General features: G+C 41.6%; 1 protein-coding gene across 2 annotated transcripts in view; it reads left to right on the top strand.

Moving 5' to 3' along the window:
• LOC133412735 (signal-induced proliferation-associated 1-like protein 1) overlaps window positions 1-19,636 on the top strand; it is a 58,870-nt gene that overhangs the window by 13,308 nt on the left and 25,926 nt on the right. For both annotated transcript variants that reach the window (XM_061696328.1, XM_061696329.1), the window contains exon 2: window positions 17,404-19,091. In XM_061696328.1, the coding sequence (XP_061552312.1) occupies window positions 17,612-19,091 (1,480 nt within the window). In that variant the 5' untranslated portion in view covers window positions 17,404-17,611. The remainder of the gene's footprint in view (window positions 1-17,403; window positions 19,092-19,636) is intronic.

Below are 19,636 nucleotides of genomic sequence, written 5' to 3' on the forward strand. Positions count from 1 at the left end.
AGTGTATCCGGTCGCTTTGACCGGTGAGACTTTTTCTGGTTCTGCATCTCTGATTGTGGTTGATTTGACAAGATAAAGCCCAGTGATAATAAAAGACGGGATGTGGTGGTACCGGAATAAATGTCGTGTAGTGTTGCCACTGTCTGACCGAGATATGGCAAGATTTTATTGCAGTAGTCTGACAGTGCAATCGTGAAAGACCAAATTTGTCTTGTCGTCTGATCCAGGCATTGCGTGTTGCGTCTCAGACACAACAAAAACGTCCCACACCGCCGACATGTTTTTATTGGCCGAATATTAATCAGTGTCACCTTGACATGAACCTGCCTGAAAAGCATGTTTTGTTTTTCCTGCTTTCTCAGAAAACCAGCATCTCTTCTATGGGGAGTCTTTATGCTATTAAAAAGCATTACGGTTTAACCTTAATTTATTTGCATGATTAAATTAGTTTCATGGGCTATTTACCCTGATTGCTGAGCAATTGTTGATCGATGGGCGGATCACTTTGATTGCTGGGAACTCCAAAGGGCGCACGAAGCATCTTCAGCTCGATGTGATTTCATTGTCAGGGGAGGCTGCTGCTCATGATTGCCGGCACCGCCCGCCAGCGAAATGACCTTTGCCAAGCGGCCTAATCAAACCATCGCAAGCTCCTCCGCTTTTGCAACGTCGCCATGCCACAACCTGTCCAGACAGACCTGACATGTCAGAGATAAAAACAGAACTGTGTTCTTGAAGAATTCCACATTTAGAATAGGCTTTCAATAACCCTGAATGCTGCTTCTTTTTCTTGTCACTGTCTTTTTTTTTAACTTTAAAAGTTTTTTTTTTATTGGTTTGCTATTTACAAATTCACCTATTACAACCTATCCTCAGCTGAAAAACTCACATTTTGGCATTTTTTTGTAGTTTCTATAAAATGGTTTGATTTTCTAAAAGATGGTGCCAAGGCTAAAGGCTTCTTTATACACGCGGGGACGGCGACCGCTCTGACGTCACTGCGGCTATCCCGCACGCAGTTTGCCTTTATACTCGAGCGCAACCCACGCGCGCTGTTTTGAAAGTGTGCTGCAGTTCTCCTCCAAGTCGGCGGTGTCGCTACGGCTGGTATTGGCTAGACGCCACAGGATGGAGTGTCCTCTGCATTTTTAGGCCATTTCCGGTAGCCGTTTTTACTTTCCTTTCTGTAACAAGAAACAAAGCAACAACAATGGCGACCGTGGAACAGAGTCTGAGAACAAATAGACCTAGATGACCAGATGATACGTTTAATTATGCTGCAAAATCGATCGAGGAGGCGGCGGCGTAGCTGCTATGTGGAACCGGGAGGAATGCTGATTTCATCATCACAGCATGTAATTAAAACGGACCAATCACGAGAGATGATCTCCGCGGCGTGCTACGTGTAGCCACAATTTTTGCCACGCGGGCCAATTCGTCGGTCACGTGATGCAATGCAGGTGTTGTCGGCCTTATGGGAAAAGTAGTAATTATATCACACAAGTATGTTGAAGTGATACTTCTCGATTGAGAGACTAACATCTTTGGTTGTCATGGAGGAGCTAAGTTTAGCCTGGGTTGTTAGTGGAAGTTACGGAAAGTCTTCTGGATGTGCATGTAAACGTGCACCTCTGGTTAATTTTTCGAAATCAAATCAGCTGTTTGTCATTTATTTTAAGGGTAATGTTTTAAGATGAGTTTTAAATCATATTAAAGTGTTTTAGATCAGTTTGTGGTGTATTTGCATTGTAAATTCTTAATATAGGCAAATATAAACATTTTATACCATTTTTTTACATTGAAAACTGGCTACAACGAGAGAGGGGGTTATTATTGTCGCAGTTAGCTATTTGACAAAGGAGAAAAGATTTCTATGAATGGCCATCACATCTGAAATGGCTCAGAAAAGTGGGATCGGAAACTGCATAGAGTAAAAATCATAATGCAGAAAACAGACCTTTTTTGTGTGTCATGCTTTAATGGAAGCTATGTCACGTCAATGTTATTTGCAAGTGAATTGTGTTAGCAAAGCTACATTTTGAGGCAATAATATCATTCAATCAAATGGATACTGTGGCCTATTATTCAACCTGTATCTGTGTTCTCCTCAATTTGATGAGATGAATAAATTCAATGGATTGACTTGTCTTCTTTATAAGGTCATTGTTTTGTTGCCTCCATTGTAGATGTGAAGATTGGGGCTAATAGATGGCTTCTAAACTAATAGATGGCTTCTAAACATTACGGGCTTTTGTTGTATTGACAACTCTGCTGTGAGAATGTGTCAAGATATCGTCGACTGACCTCACCCCTCAGAAACAGTTGTATGCTGAAGAGCTAGCTGAGCCCCGGCCCTGTCCTCATTTCATACGACACTTGCTTGGGTTTATGTACAAGTATTAGATCTGGTTGGCTTTTATGGTAGTAATACCATGCAAGTGGCACATTTGCTTCAATCTAAAAGGCAATTGAAGCTTAAAACAGGGGTGTATGAAGTTTTTCCTCCGGGGGCCCCATAAAGAAAAACTGAAGAATAGAAGGGCCACTTTTAAGTTCTTTAAAATTTTATTTATTAAACACTCAACAAATGAATAAATAAATACATAAATAAAGAAATATATTCATATGAATACGATTTTGAATGACTAGTACCTCACAGCTTTCCGTTAAAAGTGATAAGACAAATAGTTAATGATTTTCCACGATTTGGGGGTAGCCCACAGCACTGTATCACACTAAAATGGAACCAAATGAAGAGCAATCTGTAGTAAACTCACAATCTTTAAAGCAGTCATTACTTGAGGATCAGTCTATTATATGTTCACAAATCGGACCTTGAAAAAAATTATCCACACGGACCGAACCCGATCATCCGGAACAGGCGGCCCAACCAAACTTAGCGGAGGATGATTCCGCCGATGTGACGATGAAGAACGCAGTAGCTCTGAGACATTTTTATATCACACTACAATATATATCGTAATATTGTGCAGCTCTACCGTGGCCCCTAAAAAATAGAAAACAGGCTGCAAATGGTCCCTGGGCTGTCGTTTGGACACCACTGGCGTAAACCAATACACCCAGCAGGTAATGTTGTTCGTGGTACTACTAGACTTCAATAGTAGATAAAATCCTCACCCGCAGGGATTTGTATTGATTAGCTTGTGCGCAAAGTGAGCGTGTGATTGTATCGATGTGTGTCATGCATGTTTGTTGGTTAGATTGATCATTTTCATGAATAGTTTGGTGATTGCAGTGGGTCACATCATTGACTGCTTCCATGGTCTTTCCACTGGAGCACCAGGCTAATCCGTACAGTTGGCACTGCTCGAACGAAAGTCAGCGCTAGTGACCCAAGCTCACAAGTGGGCTCACCACATGCATGGTGGTGCTTGGTGTGTGTGACCGCTGTACATTTACAGGTTGCAGTGCATGTTATGAGAGAAAAATGTTCGGTACGAGTGTTTGCATAATCATGATTGATATTATGATTGGGTAATGTATGCCCTCATTGTGTCTTTCTGGTGAAGCTTGTCTATATGTAAATTTTCACAGCACGGTTTGTGTGGGGGCGGCACGGTGCAACACTGGTTAGAGCGTCTGCCTCACAGTTTTGAGGACCGGGGTTCAATCCCTGGCCCCGCCTGTGTGGAGTTTGCATGTTCTACCCGTGCGTGGGTTTTCTCCGGGCACTCCGGTTTCCTCCCACATCCCAAAAACATGCGTGGTAGGTTGATTGAAAACTCTAAATTACCTGTAGGAGTGAATGTGAGTGTGAATGGTTGTTTGTTTATGTGTGCCCTGCGATTGGCTGGCAACCAGTCAACGGTGTACCCCGCCTCCTGCCAGAAGATAGCTGGGATAGGCTCCAGCACTCCCGCGACCCTAGTGAGGATAAATGGCTCAGAAAATGGATGGATGGAGGGTTTGTGTGGGGAAAAAAGAAACAAAAATACAAGGACTTACTCAACTACTGGACATAAGTAAAATGTACAAAAGTAAAAATGAAATTTGCCAATTTTTACATAAAAAATTGGTGCCTTGAGAAACGAGTGACTTACCTTACGAGTTTTCCGAAACACAATCCGTCGATTGGCCTACTTGCTTTGACTTGCGAGTGCAAACTTCAGATATGAGCGCTGTTTGGTGGCCGGTTACTCAACTCGGTTCACAACAAGCAAGAATTTGGCATATAAAATGAATACTGTACATGTTCTTCAGAAAAGAGGCTTGAAGCTGTTTATTGCCACTCTCACCTGAAGGTTACTATCAAACTAAACATAAAAAAAGAGAGTTAAACATTATGTATTTAAAACAACCACATAACCTGACACTAGCTTAATGCTAACATACAATGGGAAACACCATAGGCACACGGGTGTGTTTGTGACGGTGTTGTGACCATTTAAGCAACAGCTATCTGAACATAAATGGTGGAAAAACACATGTAGACAGATATAGCCATACTCACAGGCATATGTTCTTAATCCGTTGTGAAGAACGACTCATATTAGTGACATACTGATGATCTGGGAGGATTTGAAACGTCTCAATGAACAGTATATCTCTATGTCTGTATTTTACTGCCCCCAGGTGGCCAGCGTGGGCGCAACATAATAAGAAGCACAATGTGCATTGAAGGCGAACGTGTGACCAAAAATCTTTTCTGTATAATTCAATATAATTGTGGTTACTGTATATTTTTATAAAATAAAATCTAGAATGCTATTTTCCTCATTAAAAAACCCCCCACATTTTTCATGTGTGTGACTGGAACAAATTAATGGCATTCCCATTCTTTTCAGTGGTGAAAGATCAGTAGAGATTTGAGTGTTTTGAGTTATGAACGTCACAGAAGAATTAATTGAGTATCTCAAGGCACCAACTGTACCTGTTTTCGGAACTTGGCACAACAAAAACACTTCTGAACACAAAATAGTTTCCCTCTGTTGTTTGTTAACTTACATAGTACTTGTACTAAGAAGAATTTAAAAAAACGTTACGTGTCACGTCGATTTTTTTATTTTTTTATTATTTTTTTAAAACCAAGAACTAGCTAACGGCTTGACTTTTATGCGATTGAATCAACATATTCCCATAGCTTTGCTAACATCGTGAACTGATTAACAAAAAATTAGCTGATGATAACAAAAAAAAATACAACTTTCTCCAGCTATTATTTCAAATAAGCCCATGGATAGGGAATATCTTGGTCCTCCAAATCTATTGTCATCGTCAATAATGCTCCCTGGTTCACGTTCCTCTATGTTGCTGGTGTCCCTGTTTCTTTCTCCCTTATGAGACCCCAAGATCTGAATCAATCAAGATCTCAACTGCGCCCATTTTGACAAAGTAAGGAGTAGAAAGTACATCTCTTTTCAAATGTTAGGAATAAAAGTAAAAAGTCCAATTAAGGTACAGTACAGATACTTGAAAAATCTGCCTAACAAAGTATTTTTTTCTTAGTTACTTCCCACCACGGTGTTTTCAGAGTACAGTAAATGTAGTCTGCAAAACTGGTTTGGTTTCGGATTTTTTATTTACTCCCCTCTTTCCCCCCTTATTTCTTTCGTAGGGGGGAGGGGGTGGCTGCACCACTTCCCTCGTCTTGTGAATTACAGGCAACGAATGCATAAATGGTTCCCCCAGCCCTCCACCGTGCACCAACGCCATTAATTATCCTGCGTCTACTCACACATCCTTGCTATTTTAATCCTACACTTGCTGAAATCGTTTCATCCTAAAACACGCTTGAATAAACAAGAGGTGTGTACCAAGCCTGTTGGTGAGCAAGGTGTATTTGTTTGGTCACAAATAAGGAGATGTTTGCCCACTGTTTTAAGAGAAACACATGAAAGCCCCACACCACACTGAAAGACAAGCCCACTGCAGAGGAAAAACTCTGACTGCAATGGGGAGGTGGTATCATAATTTATTGAGATTTTATTACTTGTTATGAGTATGTTTAGCTTCAAATGAAAAATACCACAATTCTATTGGTGTAGGTATTATAACTAGAATAGTTTTAAGATGTTTCTATGTGCCCTGCGATTGGCTGGCAACCGGTTCAGGGTGTACCCCGCCTCCTGCCCGATGATAGCTGGGATAGGCTCCAGCACTCCCGCGAACCATTTGAGGATAAGCTGCTCAGAAAATGGATTGATGGATGGATAGACATACAGTGTAGGTGTTTTTTTTTTTCAGGCTAGCTAAGTCAAAATTTCCTGTTTTATTGGCAGATAATATTGCTTAAAGTCACAGTACATATTCCTTATTTCAATCATTTTAATTTTTTTTGTAAAGCCCAGTTTTTGTAGATACTATGACTGGGAATCACAAAGTCACTCACAATATTATTGCAATATTATGTGGCAAATGACACGATTCAATAATTATGTGCTAATCAATACAGGGTCTCCTCGAGTGATGATGGAGTCCTCTATGGTTGACCAAAATTTTTATGTATGTCACAATGCAGTAACACTACAAATATTGAATATTTTTAGAATTTAGTATTATGCCAATTATCCCATCGATTAATCGAGTGATGGGATAACAATTGATTTTGCATTATTAAACACAATAACATGCTAGTGAGGTGCAGCTATTATTTTTGTCCACTTGGGGTTGCAATCATCATATTGTACTGTATTATCTGTGACTTTGTGAGTGTTTTTTTTAAATTCTTTTATTTTTTTATAAATCCAGGGAACTGGCCTGTTGAGTGACGTGGACATCAACGAATGAGAGAGTATTTTTTGACTGGTGAACTCATTAGCCAATCTGCGTGTTGAGTGACTCGGCGTGAGTTGTGGCTATCGGTAGCTCGTACAAATGTGCTTATTACTGTATCTATCTGTTTTCTCTTCATTTGTTTATTTAACCGATTGTAAGTGCACTAGTGGCTGTGTCTATTCTTAAACACCTCCGTGGGCATTACTGTAAGTCCTAACTAGCGGGTGGTAAGATACAGTATATTAAATCAGCTAATATTGATACCATGGAGTGACGTGTGCGATTGCAGTAACATTAGTCGGTATTAAAAAAAAAAAAGAAGATCTTGATTGCTTTGACCTTTTATGTCATCAAATTATTCGAGTTAATCAATTAATTGTTACAGTGCTACAACGCGCAATATCACAAACCTACATTAATGCAGTAATACATTTATAATTACAGTAAATATTTGGATAAAAAACACTTCTAGTCCATAAATATGAAACAGTCAATGAAAAACCATCATATCCTTGCGCCGCTGCACAAACTTGTTCATTGCGTGCTGTTCATAACCTCAAACTGTTGTGTAGGGACCTTCGTAAACTGAGGGCCGTGCGTATGAGGAAAATACATCGACTGTACATTCATCATATCTTATGTAAATGAAATAAGAACAATACATTTTCTTTCCAAAGCATTTCAGTGATAGTCAGATCAAATAGTGTTATGTTTAATTAGTTTACCTTAGACCATCAGTTTTCAAGATTTAGTGCCTGAAATACAATAGCGACTGAGGCCTACCATAATTTACCCCCTTAAAATGTTTATAATTGCTACATATATATCAACATTTTAAACCATAAATATACCTATGATCTCAAAACATCATTTCAAACTTGTCTTACCCTTAAAAATAAATGGCTGACAGATGATTTGATATTAAAAAAATGCACTAGCACATGTGGTGACGACTTCATAACGTTTATTAACAACTGAGGCTAAATTTAGCTCCTCTCGAACATACAAACTGTCACTTGAGATGCATCACTAAAACATACGTCCATGGCATAACTACTAATTTCCTCTTAGCGAGTGATTTGGCACCATCTTGTGGCATCTTAAAGCGTTCTAGAGAAAGTACAGTTTTTCAGCTGAAGATAGCATTCTTCCTCGGTGTCTTTTGGCCCTTTGGAAACTAAATGAAAAAACAAAAACACAAACGAGGGGGGTTGCCATCAGGGCGGCCAAGATTCAGTCTAGGTTCGCCCCTAGCCACCACCTGACTGGCGACCAGTGTATTCCGTAGTCTGCCAGAAGTCAGCTGTCCCCGCAACCCTGAAAAGGATAACTGGCACCAGTTTAAAAAACAAAAAATAAAGAAAGTTGCACAAAAACAACCAAAGCCATGTTGACAAAAACATTGTCTTTGGCAGAGGTAACAAAAGAGTCTAAAAGATTCCACAAAGCCTGTGGCATTTTCACCCAAAGCTCTACCTCTGTGTACAACTCGGTCAAAAAACAACATTCCCATATAAATCCCAATGCTCACCTGATGTAAGCATCGCAACAGGTTACATAGGATTCAGGCAGTGTTTTGAACTGTGCCTCACTAGAAATGGTTGTCATGGCCAGTGTTCTCTGAAGGGCATCACTGAGGCGGGATTGTTCTATTAAATGTAGATTTTGAATGTCACCTCAGATTGGTTGGCCTCATTAGTGGGCCTCAGGGGCCTTGTTTGTTACCAAGGGCACTCATTACTTTGAGTCTCATAGCTTGCTCCTAATGTCGTATTCACAATTCGCCCATATCAGGCTATTTTCTTTTACTGCTCTAGCACATGAAATAGTATAGTACTAGGTTATTTGGACCTAAGTATAGTACAGTACTACAAATTGCTATTTAATCTGAGTGTGAAATCAAGTCCCTTCACGGTTGGAGTGTTGTTACAGTGCTGGTTGACAAGGTGAAACTGAGCTTTGTCATCAGTTTTTGGCAAAGTGACACCACTTGTGGTTTCAGTGCTTTTAACTTAATGATACTCTATTAGTCCGCTGCCATTTGCACACGTAAATTCTTTGTCTTTCTGACAAATGAACCTGCTTTTAAAGAACCAAAAGTCAGAGTATAGCATAGTGGTTTTCACACATTCACACAATCGTCAGGGCCAGATGGATAATGCACCTTACATCTTTTACTGTAGATTTATTTTTTTAAACAATTATAAATTGTATTGCGCATTTACTTGCCAAGTAATGTTCCAAACAGCGGATGCTGCAATGGCAGAGAGAGAGCGCTAATAAAAAAGACTGAGAACAGTCTATTGTTGAAAAATGTGAACCCCTGCTGACGTCCCCACTTGCATACCGAGCCAGAAGATTCATTGCTGAGCATTTGCTGCATTCTCTGCTTACTTTGCGTTTGTTTGAAAGTTGGAAAATGTAGAAACACATAGACTACACTGTTAGTTTATTTGTTGTCTGAATGCATCCATCCATCCATTTTCTGAGCCGCTTCTCCTCACTAGGGTCACGGGTGTGCTGGAGCCTATCCCAGCTATCATCGGGCAGGAGGCGGGGTACACCCTGAACTGGTTGCCAGCCAATCGCAGGGCACACATATAAACAAACAACCCACATTCACAACTACGGGCAATTTAGAGTTGCCAATTAACCTACCACGCATGTTTTTGGGATGTGGGAGGAAACCGGAGTGCCCGGAGAAAACCCAAGCAGGCACAGGGAGAACATGCAAACTCCACATAGGCGGGGCCGGGGATTGAACCCCAGTCCTCAGAAATGTGAGGCAGACGCTCTAAACGGTCTACCACCATACCGCCTGTCTGAATGCAGAGAATATTTATTCTTTCTTGTTGTTGTTGTATACTCACGATCTAACTATACATTAATCACAAAAAGTCAGGGATATTCCACCTTTCTCATATGGTAGGGCAATACAGATTTCCGCGATAAAGCAGGGATTTATGCATTAGACAAGTAGATATGTTCCACAAAAAAGTGTTTTGGTGGGATTTACTGTAGCATCTAGTGCTAAGGCACAACAAAAAGCTGTGTAGGATAATGTCAACATGTGTATATATATGTCATTTCTCGCCATATGTCTTCAAATGTCACAATGACACAATAAACCAATAAGTGACCAGCTATGGTTTATGTCACCTGTATGGCATCAGCTTGGCACACTTTAAATCCCGGCTAACCCGGTACTAGGACCCAGTAGTGCCTATTTTTGACAGTGGAAAAATGTCAATAGCAAATATAGCTGTATTGAGGCTATTATGTATTGTTCAGAGGAAAAGGGGGCATCGTCTGAAGGTGCGCTAAAACAAAAAATTTGAATAAAAATCAACAGGCTATAATCGGATTATGTTTAATTGATTTGTGTGCATGTACAACATTACGTACAGTGATTCTCTAATTTAATGGCCAATTATTCCACTAATCTTTTGGAAACAAGCCCAAGTTGGAGTAGTACCTTTTATATCTGATGTGGAGTTTTACCTGACTTGTTTTTATTGATCAGATTAAATCTTGGCAGGGATTATAGGTTGTGCATAATGAAGAGCACTCAGGGGTGGAAAAAGGAGTGCAGTGCTCCCTGGAGAAGAATGCAAAAAATTCTAATGAGGTGACCTGGCTGCCGAGTTTCAGCGGTTGGGAGGCGAGGTTGCGGGGAGAGAAAAACTGGATGTCTGCTTCAGGCTGCACTTCCCCTCTCCCTGCACTCGCTGTCCGCCTCCAAGCCGCTGACTGCATTAGATAGACGACAAGCCCCTGGTAGACATGAACAAATACAAGCAGCCACTAAACAAAAACAACTGTGGTAGAAATGTTAACAGCTGCACAAAAACACGCTCCAGTTGCTACAGTGGAAGCATTAAGGTAGTACTGTTGCCACCCTTTTGTTTTTAGCCAATATCATTGGGTGGACCCTTCTCGTTTTAAGTGATATTGTATCTAATAATACATTTACATCTTGTAAACGAGAAATTACATTTCCCCCAGAAATGACATGCAAATGTTAAAAGATGCTTCCGTCGAGTTGAACCACTTGAGAAAAAAGTGAAGGATTTAACACTGATAATACGTCACAAGCGTATCATCATATGCTGATACCATGCAAATCACCCCCTAGGGCCTAGGAGCAGAACAGGGACGGCATCCGAGCAATCTGATTCGATGCTTTGGAAGCGCTTTGAGGTGATGTCATTGTATAATTGCTGCATGCCTTACTGGTCCTTCTCCACTGCACAGTACTTAAACTCAGTGCAATTGGCTGCAACACGTTCCAAAAAAGCTGGGACAGGTGGCAAAAAAGACTGAGAAAGTTGAGGAATGCTCATCAAACACCTGTTTGGAACATCTCACAGGTGAACAGGCTAATTGGGAACAGGTGGGTGCCATGATTGGGTATAAAATCAGAATCAGAATCATCTTTATTTGCCAAGTATGTCCAAAAACACACAAGGAATTTGTCTCTGGTAGTTGGAGCTGCTCTAGTACGACAACAGACAGTCAATTGACAGAGAACACTTTTGAGACATAAAGACATTGACAAAAAAAACAGTCACTGAGCAGTAAAGGGTTGCTAGTTATCTGGTAATGCCGGTACATTTTTCTATTTTTTTTTGACAACGATCTGATTCCGAACAGTTGATGCAACATTGAGGACAGCTTGAAATGATGACAAAATAAACACGCATGCTAATGTTAGCTTACCCTGTTCCTGCCTTGGCTTCGGACGCTGGAGTAATATACCCCTCAGTCTCCACTTCTCTGCAGAGGTCCGTTTTCTTGATACTTTGAGTCTCTTCTCAAATAAAATGAGAACAGCAACTCCATTATTTTTGTTTGTTAGCATGTCTCTGTCTGACTAATGCGTTCAATGCGGCATGGTTTTCGCAGTGTCCCACAATATTACTTTGAAGAGGAGAACTGCAACCCCAAGGGAAGCCTGTGCAGTGGAAAAGTGACATTCGTGTCCCGTTTATGACAAGCAGAGCACCTAAGCAGTGTAATTCACTTTTTTTTTTTTTTTTTTTTCCTCTAAGCAACTGCCTTTCTGTGAGTTGGACATTTATTGTCAAACCTCCTGGACCGCCCAGGTAATGACATTGTTTACATTTAGAAATGGCGACCCCATATGTTATTTTGCTGTTTAAAGGTTTCATTCCGCCGTCTCTCCCACACAAAAAAAGTTTAACCCTGTCAATGTAGTTTATGGATAAGATGAGAGGAAAGATTAAGGACGACTGTGCTAGAGAGAAAAACAAGGTCTATATACAGTACAGTGGTTACTCCACAACTGTCTCGAGGTGGGGTCTGTGAGTGAAATGCACTTTGCCAGTGTCGCGCTCTGCCCATTACTCTCAGAGCTGTGCCGCAGTGATAGCGAGGGCCCCTGAGTCGAGCCAGAGCAGCACATCAAACAACAATGGATGATGATGAACGACGATACGCTGTCACCGGTTTCTCAAGCGCTTCAACGCCATTTGATGTTTGCGCTCATTTGTGGTCAGTTGAACAATTTGTCAGCACGACGCTCATCTCGTCGTGGCGTGCCCGCTTTGTCTGAAGCGGGGCCCTCGTCAGTCAGCGCTTCCTGTGTAATTTGGCTGCTAGGGCTAAAGTCATGATGTCGTGGCGGAGTCAGAAGCTTAAAAGTTGAACAGCCAGTGTTGCGCATTTCTCTTAAGAATTTGTCCGAACATGCCCTGCTTCTTTTCCCTCTCGTTCACACAGAGACTCATCAGTTCCTCTTTCAAATTGGTGGCATTCCAGAATGTGACTGGACACTGCGAGCATTCTCATTTGTCAGCCAGCAAGGCCTGATGTCTGTTTTTCTCTGAAGTTGCCAGGTCCTCAGACTTTCTCAATCAGAATAGTTTGGGCCTGGTTCTGTGCCAGATTGTGCACACAAGAGGGCAAAGCAGGTATGATTTAGTCTACCGCTGAATCCTGCATTTCTGAAGCCGTCTGTCCACCCAATAAAACCGTATCAACTGTATTTTTGTCAGGGTGATCCTTAAAAAGTAGTAACTTAATACAATTTTTCATTTGTATGTCTTAAAAATGCCACACAGCCAGTAAACAACATTGCAAGTTTTTCTTTAGAAATGTTTGTAATTTGTTTTACATTTTAGTATAACTGAGATCAGACTTAGATGGACTGCCAACAATCATTTGGCTGTACAAAAAGTGGTGCATTTCTGAAATTTTTTAAATATTGTGACGTAGTTTTGACATATCTAGATTGGGCTTTCATATTGGTTAATTTAGTTGATTATGGATCTCGAAAAGGTCTTAAATTCGGCTTCCTTACTAAAAGCTGCTCTCGTCACCATTCATGCAAGCTTTCCCAGAATGTTTTGTATGTCATTTCCTCAAAATTTTGTGTTGATTCAACATTGTCTGATTGGATTGCACAATTTATTTAATGATCGTCATAAGACACTCAATCAGATATGCGTGACAGCTTCTTCCCCTCCCTGTTGAATGCCACACATTTGTCAAGGACGGATGTTTCATCCGTTTATGCTCATTCCAAACAAAATCCCTCCTTGATTCTTTTTTGTCAGCCTAATCCCTATCTCTCCAACTCCTCTTGCATCTAATTCATCTGGTTTTCCTGGCAGCGCTCATGTAAACAACCGTAGCGAAGTACCCATGCCAGGCAATTTTCAAAGACTTCACTGTTTTGGAATGAGGCCTCACTCTTGGCCAAGCAAGGACAGAGAGGTCTTTGTGCATGCTGCCCATCAGGCCCATCGAGCCCTCAGAGCAGGGTACGATTACGGAACATGGTGAGTCCATGAGCTGTATGGAAGGGAACCTTTTTGAAAAGCGGTGGTGTCAGCCAAACAACCCCTCAGCCCTATTCATCCATGCGGTAATTACCAGCTTGTACGACAATCTTTCCCCTTCTTTGTCACAGCTTTGAAAACACTTGCCCGTTCAACTGGGAAACATCCCTTTGGTTTGCATACTTCAGACAGGGAGCGTCACTTCTCCAGCAATTTGCAGAGGAACAAGGACTTTCTGAGAGACCCCCGTTACTGGGATTCCCCCCTTGTTTGGGAATAAGCGTATTAAGGACGAGTCAGGTCTTGTTCTCTGGGTTGAGTAGCACATAAAGCAAGTCTGTTTCTTACTCATCACACTACTCATGTTTCCTGCTGATTGCCTTGTGTCTGCCTCCTACTACTGACGCCACATTGTACGTTTTGTCACAAGGCCCTGAGAGTTCCTATTTTTTTGTGAGTCACTCACAGGTTGGTCCGTCGTGTGGCTGTTATTATTCTGTCGGTCCTCGAGAGGGCACTCCTATTTGTATGTACGTCTCTACAGCCAGCCCTTTGAATACGGCAGGCACTTTAAAACTGACCTAAGGGGAGGTCACAGCTAGTTAAACTCATCTTGTCAGCACATTTAGACGTCTGACCTTCAGACCTGTGAAAAGGCAGCGGAGAATGGGTGGATTAAGGACGACAGGATGGGTGAAAATGGGATTGCTTGTTATTTTGGTGGTTACACAGAAGTGCTCTTTAATTGCCTGCCTCTGACAAATACTGTGTATACACACACACTCCTAGTCAACATATGCCTTTTAATCTGACAATCTCTCCATTATGGACAATCTCTCCATTGTCCATATGTCTCTGTGAGCAAGGAGATAAGGACTGTTTTCAGGGATATGCATTTATGCGTGTTGTGTTTTTCCAACAAACAAGCATCCTATGGAGTATCATCTGTATAGTATGCTTATATGCAGTAGTAAGTATGAGAGGCAGTAGTGTCAGCAGTATCGCATGAATCAAGTGTGTTATTATGGTTAATACTAGAGATGGGCATAAATATCGATGAATTGATGGCACAGAATCATATCAATTGTGTGGGATTAATTTTTGATTGAGGCAGAATTGAGTGCACCACAGTACTTGACTGCCACCAGCAGAGGCCTTGTTAATTCACTCTCAACTAGTTTGCTATCTACAGAAGAAGTTTAGCTACATCAACGTGGACCTCCACTATGGCATAACTCCTCCTGGCTTCACTATTCTGATTAGTACAAAACTAACCGTGGAAAAGGGAGTTCAGAACATTTAAAGATCATACATCCCTCCCATTTATTTAAAAAAAAAAAAAAAAAGATTGATTATTTGATTCTCCACATTTTGGCTAATGCCCTTCCCTTGTATCATGAATGCAGTGTCCAATATGGACTAATATAGACTTAAGTACAATATGGACTATTGAAGGTGGTATCAAATATTGACTATTGTATGCAGTTATGTGGATATTAAAAATTTTTCCCCCCAATATATGGATTATCGCTGTTTTGTGATGTGATTTTCATTGTTGGGGAAAATATCACGATTAGTACTCTGCAATTCCCAAACCTAATAAACTGTATACCACAGTATAATTAGTAGTAGTAATGATGGCGTACTTTGTTTGCGTATAGTGTCTTCTCTTACTTGTTGTTTCTTTCAATGCAATTGCTGATTTCTTCCTGTGGTTCCTTAGTACTGTAATGACCACATAATTATGAACACCTAAAGAGAAACTGGACCCCCTAGAAATGACTGTGCCTGCATACTAGTTTAAATTAAAGTTAGCTTTGATGTTGTTGATGCCGTTTGAATGTGTCGCTGTTGTAGCCCCGTCACACTGAACGCTGAGTGCTAGAGGCTAATAGGATCACAGCCTCAGTCAGTCAGTCAGACGAACCTTCATTTCCCCCACTGTCTAACTGCCAAATTGGCTCGATTTATCAGGCATAGGATCATCTTCTCAGCTGACTTTCAAAGGGCCTGTTTGCTTTTTTTTCTGATGTGCTGCTTGCAGTATTTGATACAGACAAATTCAGTTCTGCATTACAATTGACTGCCCATGGATGCTAAAGAGATGGTGACTGGCGAAGGTTAAGAAGAGGTTTGCCATCAGTTCATAGATGTGCCCAGTAGATTTTTCTCATTTTCTTTCTTCTCATGTCCAATGTCTAATACTGTACTACATCAACATATATCAGAAGGTCCTTTGGCAATAACCTAGACAGTACAGTAAAGGTTTGAATAGCAATTCTTCTATGACTGAAACCATGATTATTTTAAATAATCTAATGTTTTTGTGCTCAGACCTAAACAGAACTGGATCACATCTTTGACCGTGAAATTGGGGCCAGTTCTGTTTACTCTTGTGTGGTATCGACAATGAACATGCTTGTTATCAATGAACAAAATGCATTAGACCTTTTTCACAGCCTGTAAAATATATAATTTTTTTCCCCCCCACACACATCCAGGTCACTGTTCTGTATAAATGCTACTAACAGGGCTTTACAGGACAAAGTTACTGCCGCTGACGCCGTTACACATTTAATTGTGTGCGTAAATATGTGTAAACACGTGGATTCTGAGTAAAAGGCGGATAAATAGCAGCTCTTCTTTTAATGCTCTGATGCAGCAATTTTGCGGGATTGTAAAGGAGGCTAATATTTTAATCAGTACCTTGTAGTCCACCTTTTTAATCATTAGGTTTCATGTTTTTGGGTTGTGAAATGAAGGAAAATGTTGAAAGATGCAGCAATGTAACAACAAAACTGGGGTGACAATCCTGATTCTGAGTCATCCATTCATCCATCCAATCCAAATTATTTTTCTTTGCGTTATTCAGTAGGTTTTGCTGCTAACAAAACATGACCTCCTGGAGAGATGAAATTAAACATTAACATGGTTTTGCTGACGAAGCAATAAACAAAGGCCTGTGTGTTATATTGGCTATATAAAGCCTGTATAATTTTTTTACATTGGTTCTTTAAACTTCACAAGCGACAAACCCTACCTGATCAATGCAAAATCGGTTCTAACCTAACTCTAACCTTCATGAGACTAAGACAGTGCCATTTCGGAAAGCTTGCTGGGCTTTCATGTTTTGCCTCAGATGTTTCTGCTATAATTGCTTTGAAAGCCCGCACACCCTTATCTCAAATTGAACATGTCAGTGACTTTTCACCATCTCATAAAAATCCATCAGCGGAAAAGCAGGCATGGTGGTCTGGTTTATGGGATCCATGTGCATCACAGTCAAAGCAAGCGTTAAAAAAAACAAACAAAAAAAGTCTAAATTGTTTCATGTTTAAATGCAACAATGGGAAATAGCACAGTACCATATATAATTTTTGCGTGTATTGTAATCTTTGATTGATTAAACACAGTGGACGTATGGCTAAATACGAATTGGTGTCACGGAAATATTTTGCATTTATACATCTCGACCGAGAGCTAAGCCTTGTATGTGAGGGGGGAGCTAGGTTTAGCCTGGGTTGTTAGTGGAAGTGGGCAGTGTTCGCTAATTGTGCATGTACACATGCACTTCCGGTGCATTTCTTCACAATCTAAAATAATCTAAACTGTAAGCCATTTATTTTTAAGGCTAATGTTGTAAAACAACTTTGATATGACATGAAACTGTTTTGGGATTATAGTTGTTTTTTTAGATGTACAGTATTTACTGTTTAAACTATTAATATTGGCAACAATATAACATGATGTTGTGCTTTTCAAGGCAGGGCTCGTCCCTATCTCCCATGAATAGCGGGGAATTACTGTATTTATAAGGGGAAAACACATGAGAAAGTACCTAATGATTCTTTTTGTCTTTTTTCAGACCAGTGGTTGGAGTAAAACCATGCTAATGGAAGGCTTTGTCATAGCCGCAAATTCTATGCAGGCTTGAGTGAGGAAGTGGCGGGCTTGCCCCTTCCCCCTTTTTTTCTGCTGACAATCAACCTGCTCATGAAGTCGGGGAGCAGCAATCCATTACAGAGGCAGCCATGTCTACCTGCTGAGTGCCTTTAGCCTTCGGCACTCGCGTCATGACCAGCCTGAAGCGCCCATCAATGGAGTGCACCGTCGGGGGCTCGGTCCCTGCCAGCGATGAGTTTTATCCTCGCCATATGCGCATGGTCAATGGCGGCGTCGTGCCGACCCGCACGGACAATGTCCATGGCACTGTGAGCACAGGAGTCCCAAAGATGGGCGTAAGGGCACGTGTGGCCGATTGGCCACCGAGGAAGGATGTTTCACGGGTTCTGTGGCACTCGAACACAGAGTCTGAAATCATGAGTGTGCCTCTGAAAAATCACATTAAATTAGGTTCAATTATTAGCCCTCAGGACTCATCAATGCTGCGGAATATCCACAATACTTTAAAAAATCGAACACAGGCCCAGGCTAACAGCTACTGCGCTGACACTCGCTATTTGGTTCCCGGAGACTACAGAAGTCCACCACGCCGAAACCCACAACAGAGGCGAATCCGTCAGCGCAGCAATAGTGACATGACCATCAGTGAGATGGAAGCTGGTGGAGACAGCGGAGAGGACTGGGGTCCACCACTGGGCGCCAAATGCTCCCCGCTTCACCGGGAGTACGGCAGCACATCTTCAATAGACCAACATGGGGCTTCTGGTGAGAGCTTCTTTGAAATGCTTAAAGGCTACCAAGGGGATGTAGACCAGCGTAGTCCAGCTCCAGATCAACTTGAGGACATGCTGAATGTTCGGCCCAAGCAGGCCATCCTTGACCTCTCCGAGAACGCCACGGACGGCCAACCTCCGAAAGCTAAGGACAGGGAGAAGCCTCCAAAGAGACGCACTAAATCGGAGACTGGGGGCGAGTCTATATTTCGTAAGCTTCGTAACGTGCGGGGCGATTCTGACTCGCCGAGAGCCGGGTCGGATGTAGAGGACAATCGAATGGAAGAGATGGGGCCATCGCTAAAGCCGTGGGTCTGTCAGAAAGGTTTTGCCCACTACGACGTCCAGAGCACGTTGTTTGACCTCAACGAAGTCATTCAGTTGCGGCAAAACGTGGGCAGAAGGAAGAACAACACCACCACGGGGGCTTCTGCCGCCGCCATTGCCTCGGCCACCTCCACCCTTTCATCCACCCACAGCCTTCAATACAGCTCTCCTAGTGGTAGTCAGGAGGACATCAACTTCCGAGAAAGCCCTGGCCTGGACTCAGGGGATGAACAGAGCAACGAGGTGCTGCTCAGCTGCCCCTGCTTCCGAAATGAGATAGGTACAGATGGCAATGGGAGGCACAGATTGGGAGCAAATGGGGCAAGCTTTTACGGACATGTGGGTGGTGTAGTAGGTAGTTCTGGGAACTTGAATGGAGAAGGAAACGTGTATGAAAGCTCTGTAAGCACACACTGCACCAATGCTGGAGTGGCTGTGCTGGAGGGACCAAAGGAGGGCCCAAGCACACTCAGCGAAAAGGCCAAACAGTACATCGTGGAGCACGTGGACCTTGGTGCTTACTACTACCGAAAGTTCTTCTACTTAAGGGGTAAATGCATTTCATTTCAGCCATTATTTATACGATATGAATGTGTATTGCCCATAAAAAAAAAGCCAATGTTGCACACATTGTTCCCCCACTATATCGCGATTCTCAAACCACAGCCCGTGACACTGCAGATTTTTGTGTTAAACCTATCTACTTCTACTATTGTGGAAATCCCCACTGTCACAGAAATATGCAGTTTACAGCGGCCCCCCGATACTCGCAGTTCAGCACCCGTGGATTCACCTATTTGCGGAATTGTTTTCGAATCTTTTTTAATATTTGAAATTCTTAATATTTATATATTTATTTTTTATTTTTTTGGGGGGGGCGGGAACCCCAAAAACTCTTATTGCCGTTTTTGTCCTGCTCATTCAAGAGTTTTGGAGGTTTAAAAAAAAAATTTTTTTTGTCAATGTAATTATAATAGCCGTCAATTATCCACAGATATCTGCTATTCGCAGTCGGGTTACACTGTATAACGATCATTTTTGATGAGATTTTACAGTATACTAACTGTAATGCCCTCGAATGTAAAAAAGGAGAGC

This window comes from Phycodurus eques, chromosome 14, assembly GCF_024500275.1.
Source record: "Phycodurus eques isolate BA_2022a chromosome 14, UOR_Pequ_1.1, whole genome shotgun sequence".
NCBI lineage: Eukaryota > Metazoa > Chordata > Actinopteri > Syngnathiformes > Syngnathidae > Phycodurus > Phycodurus eques.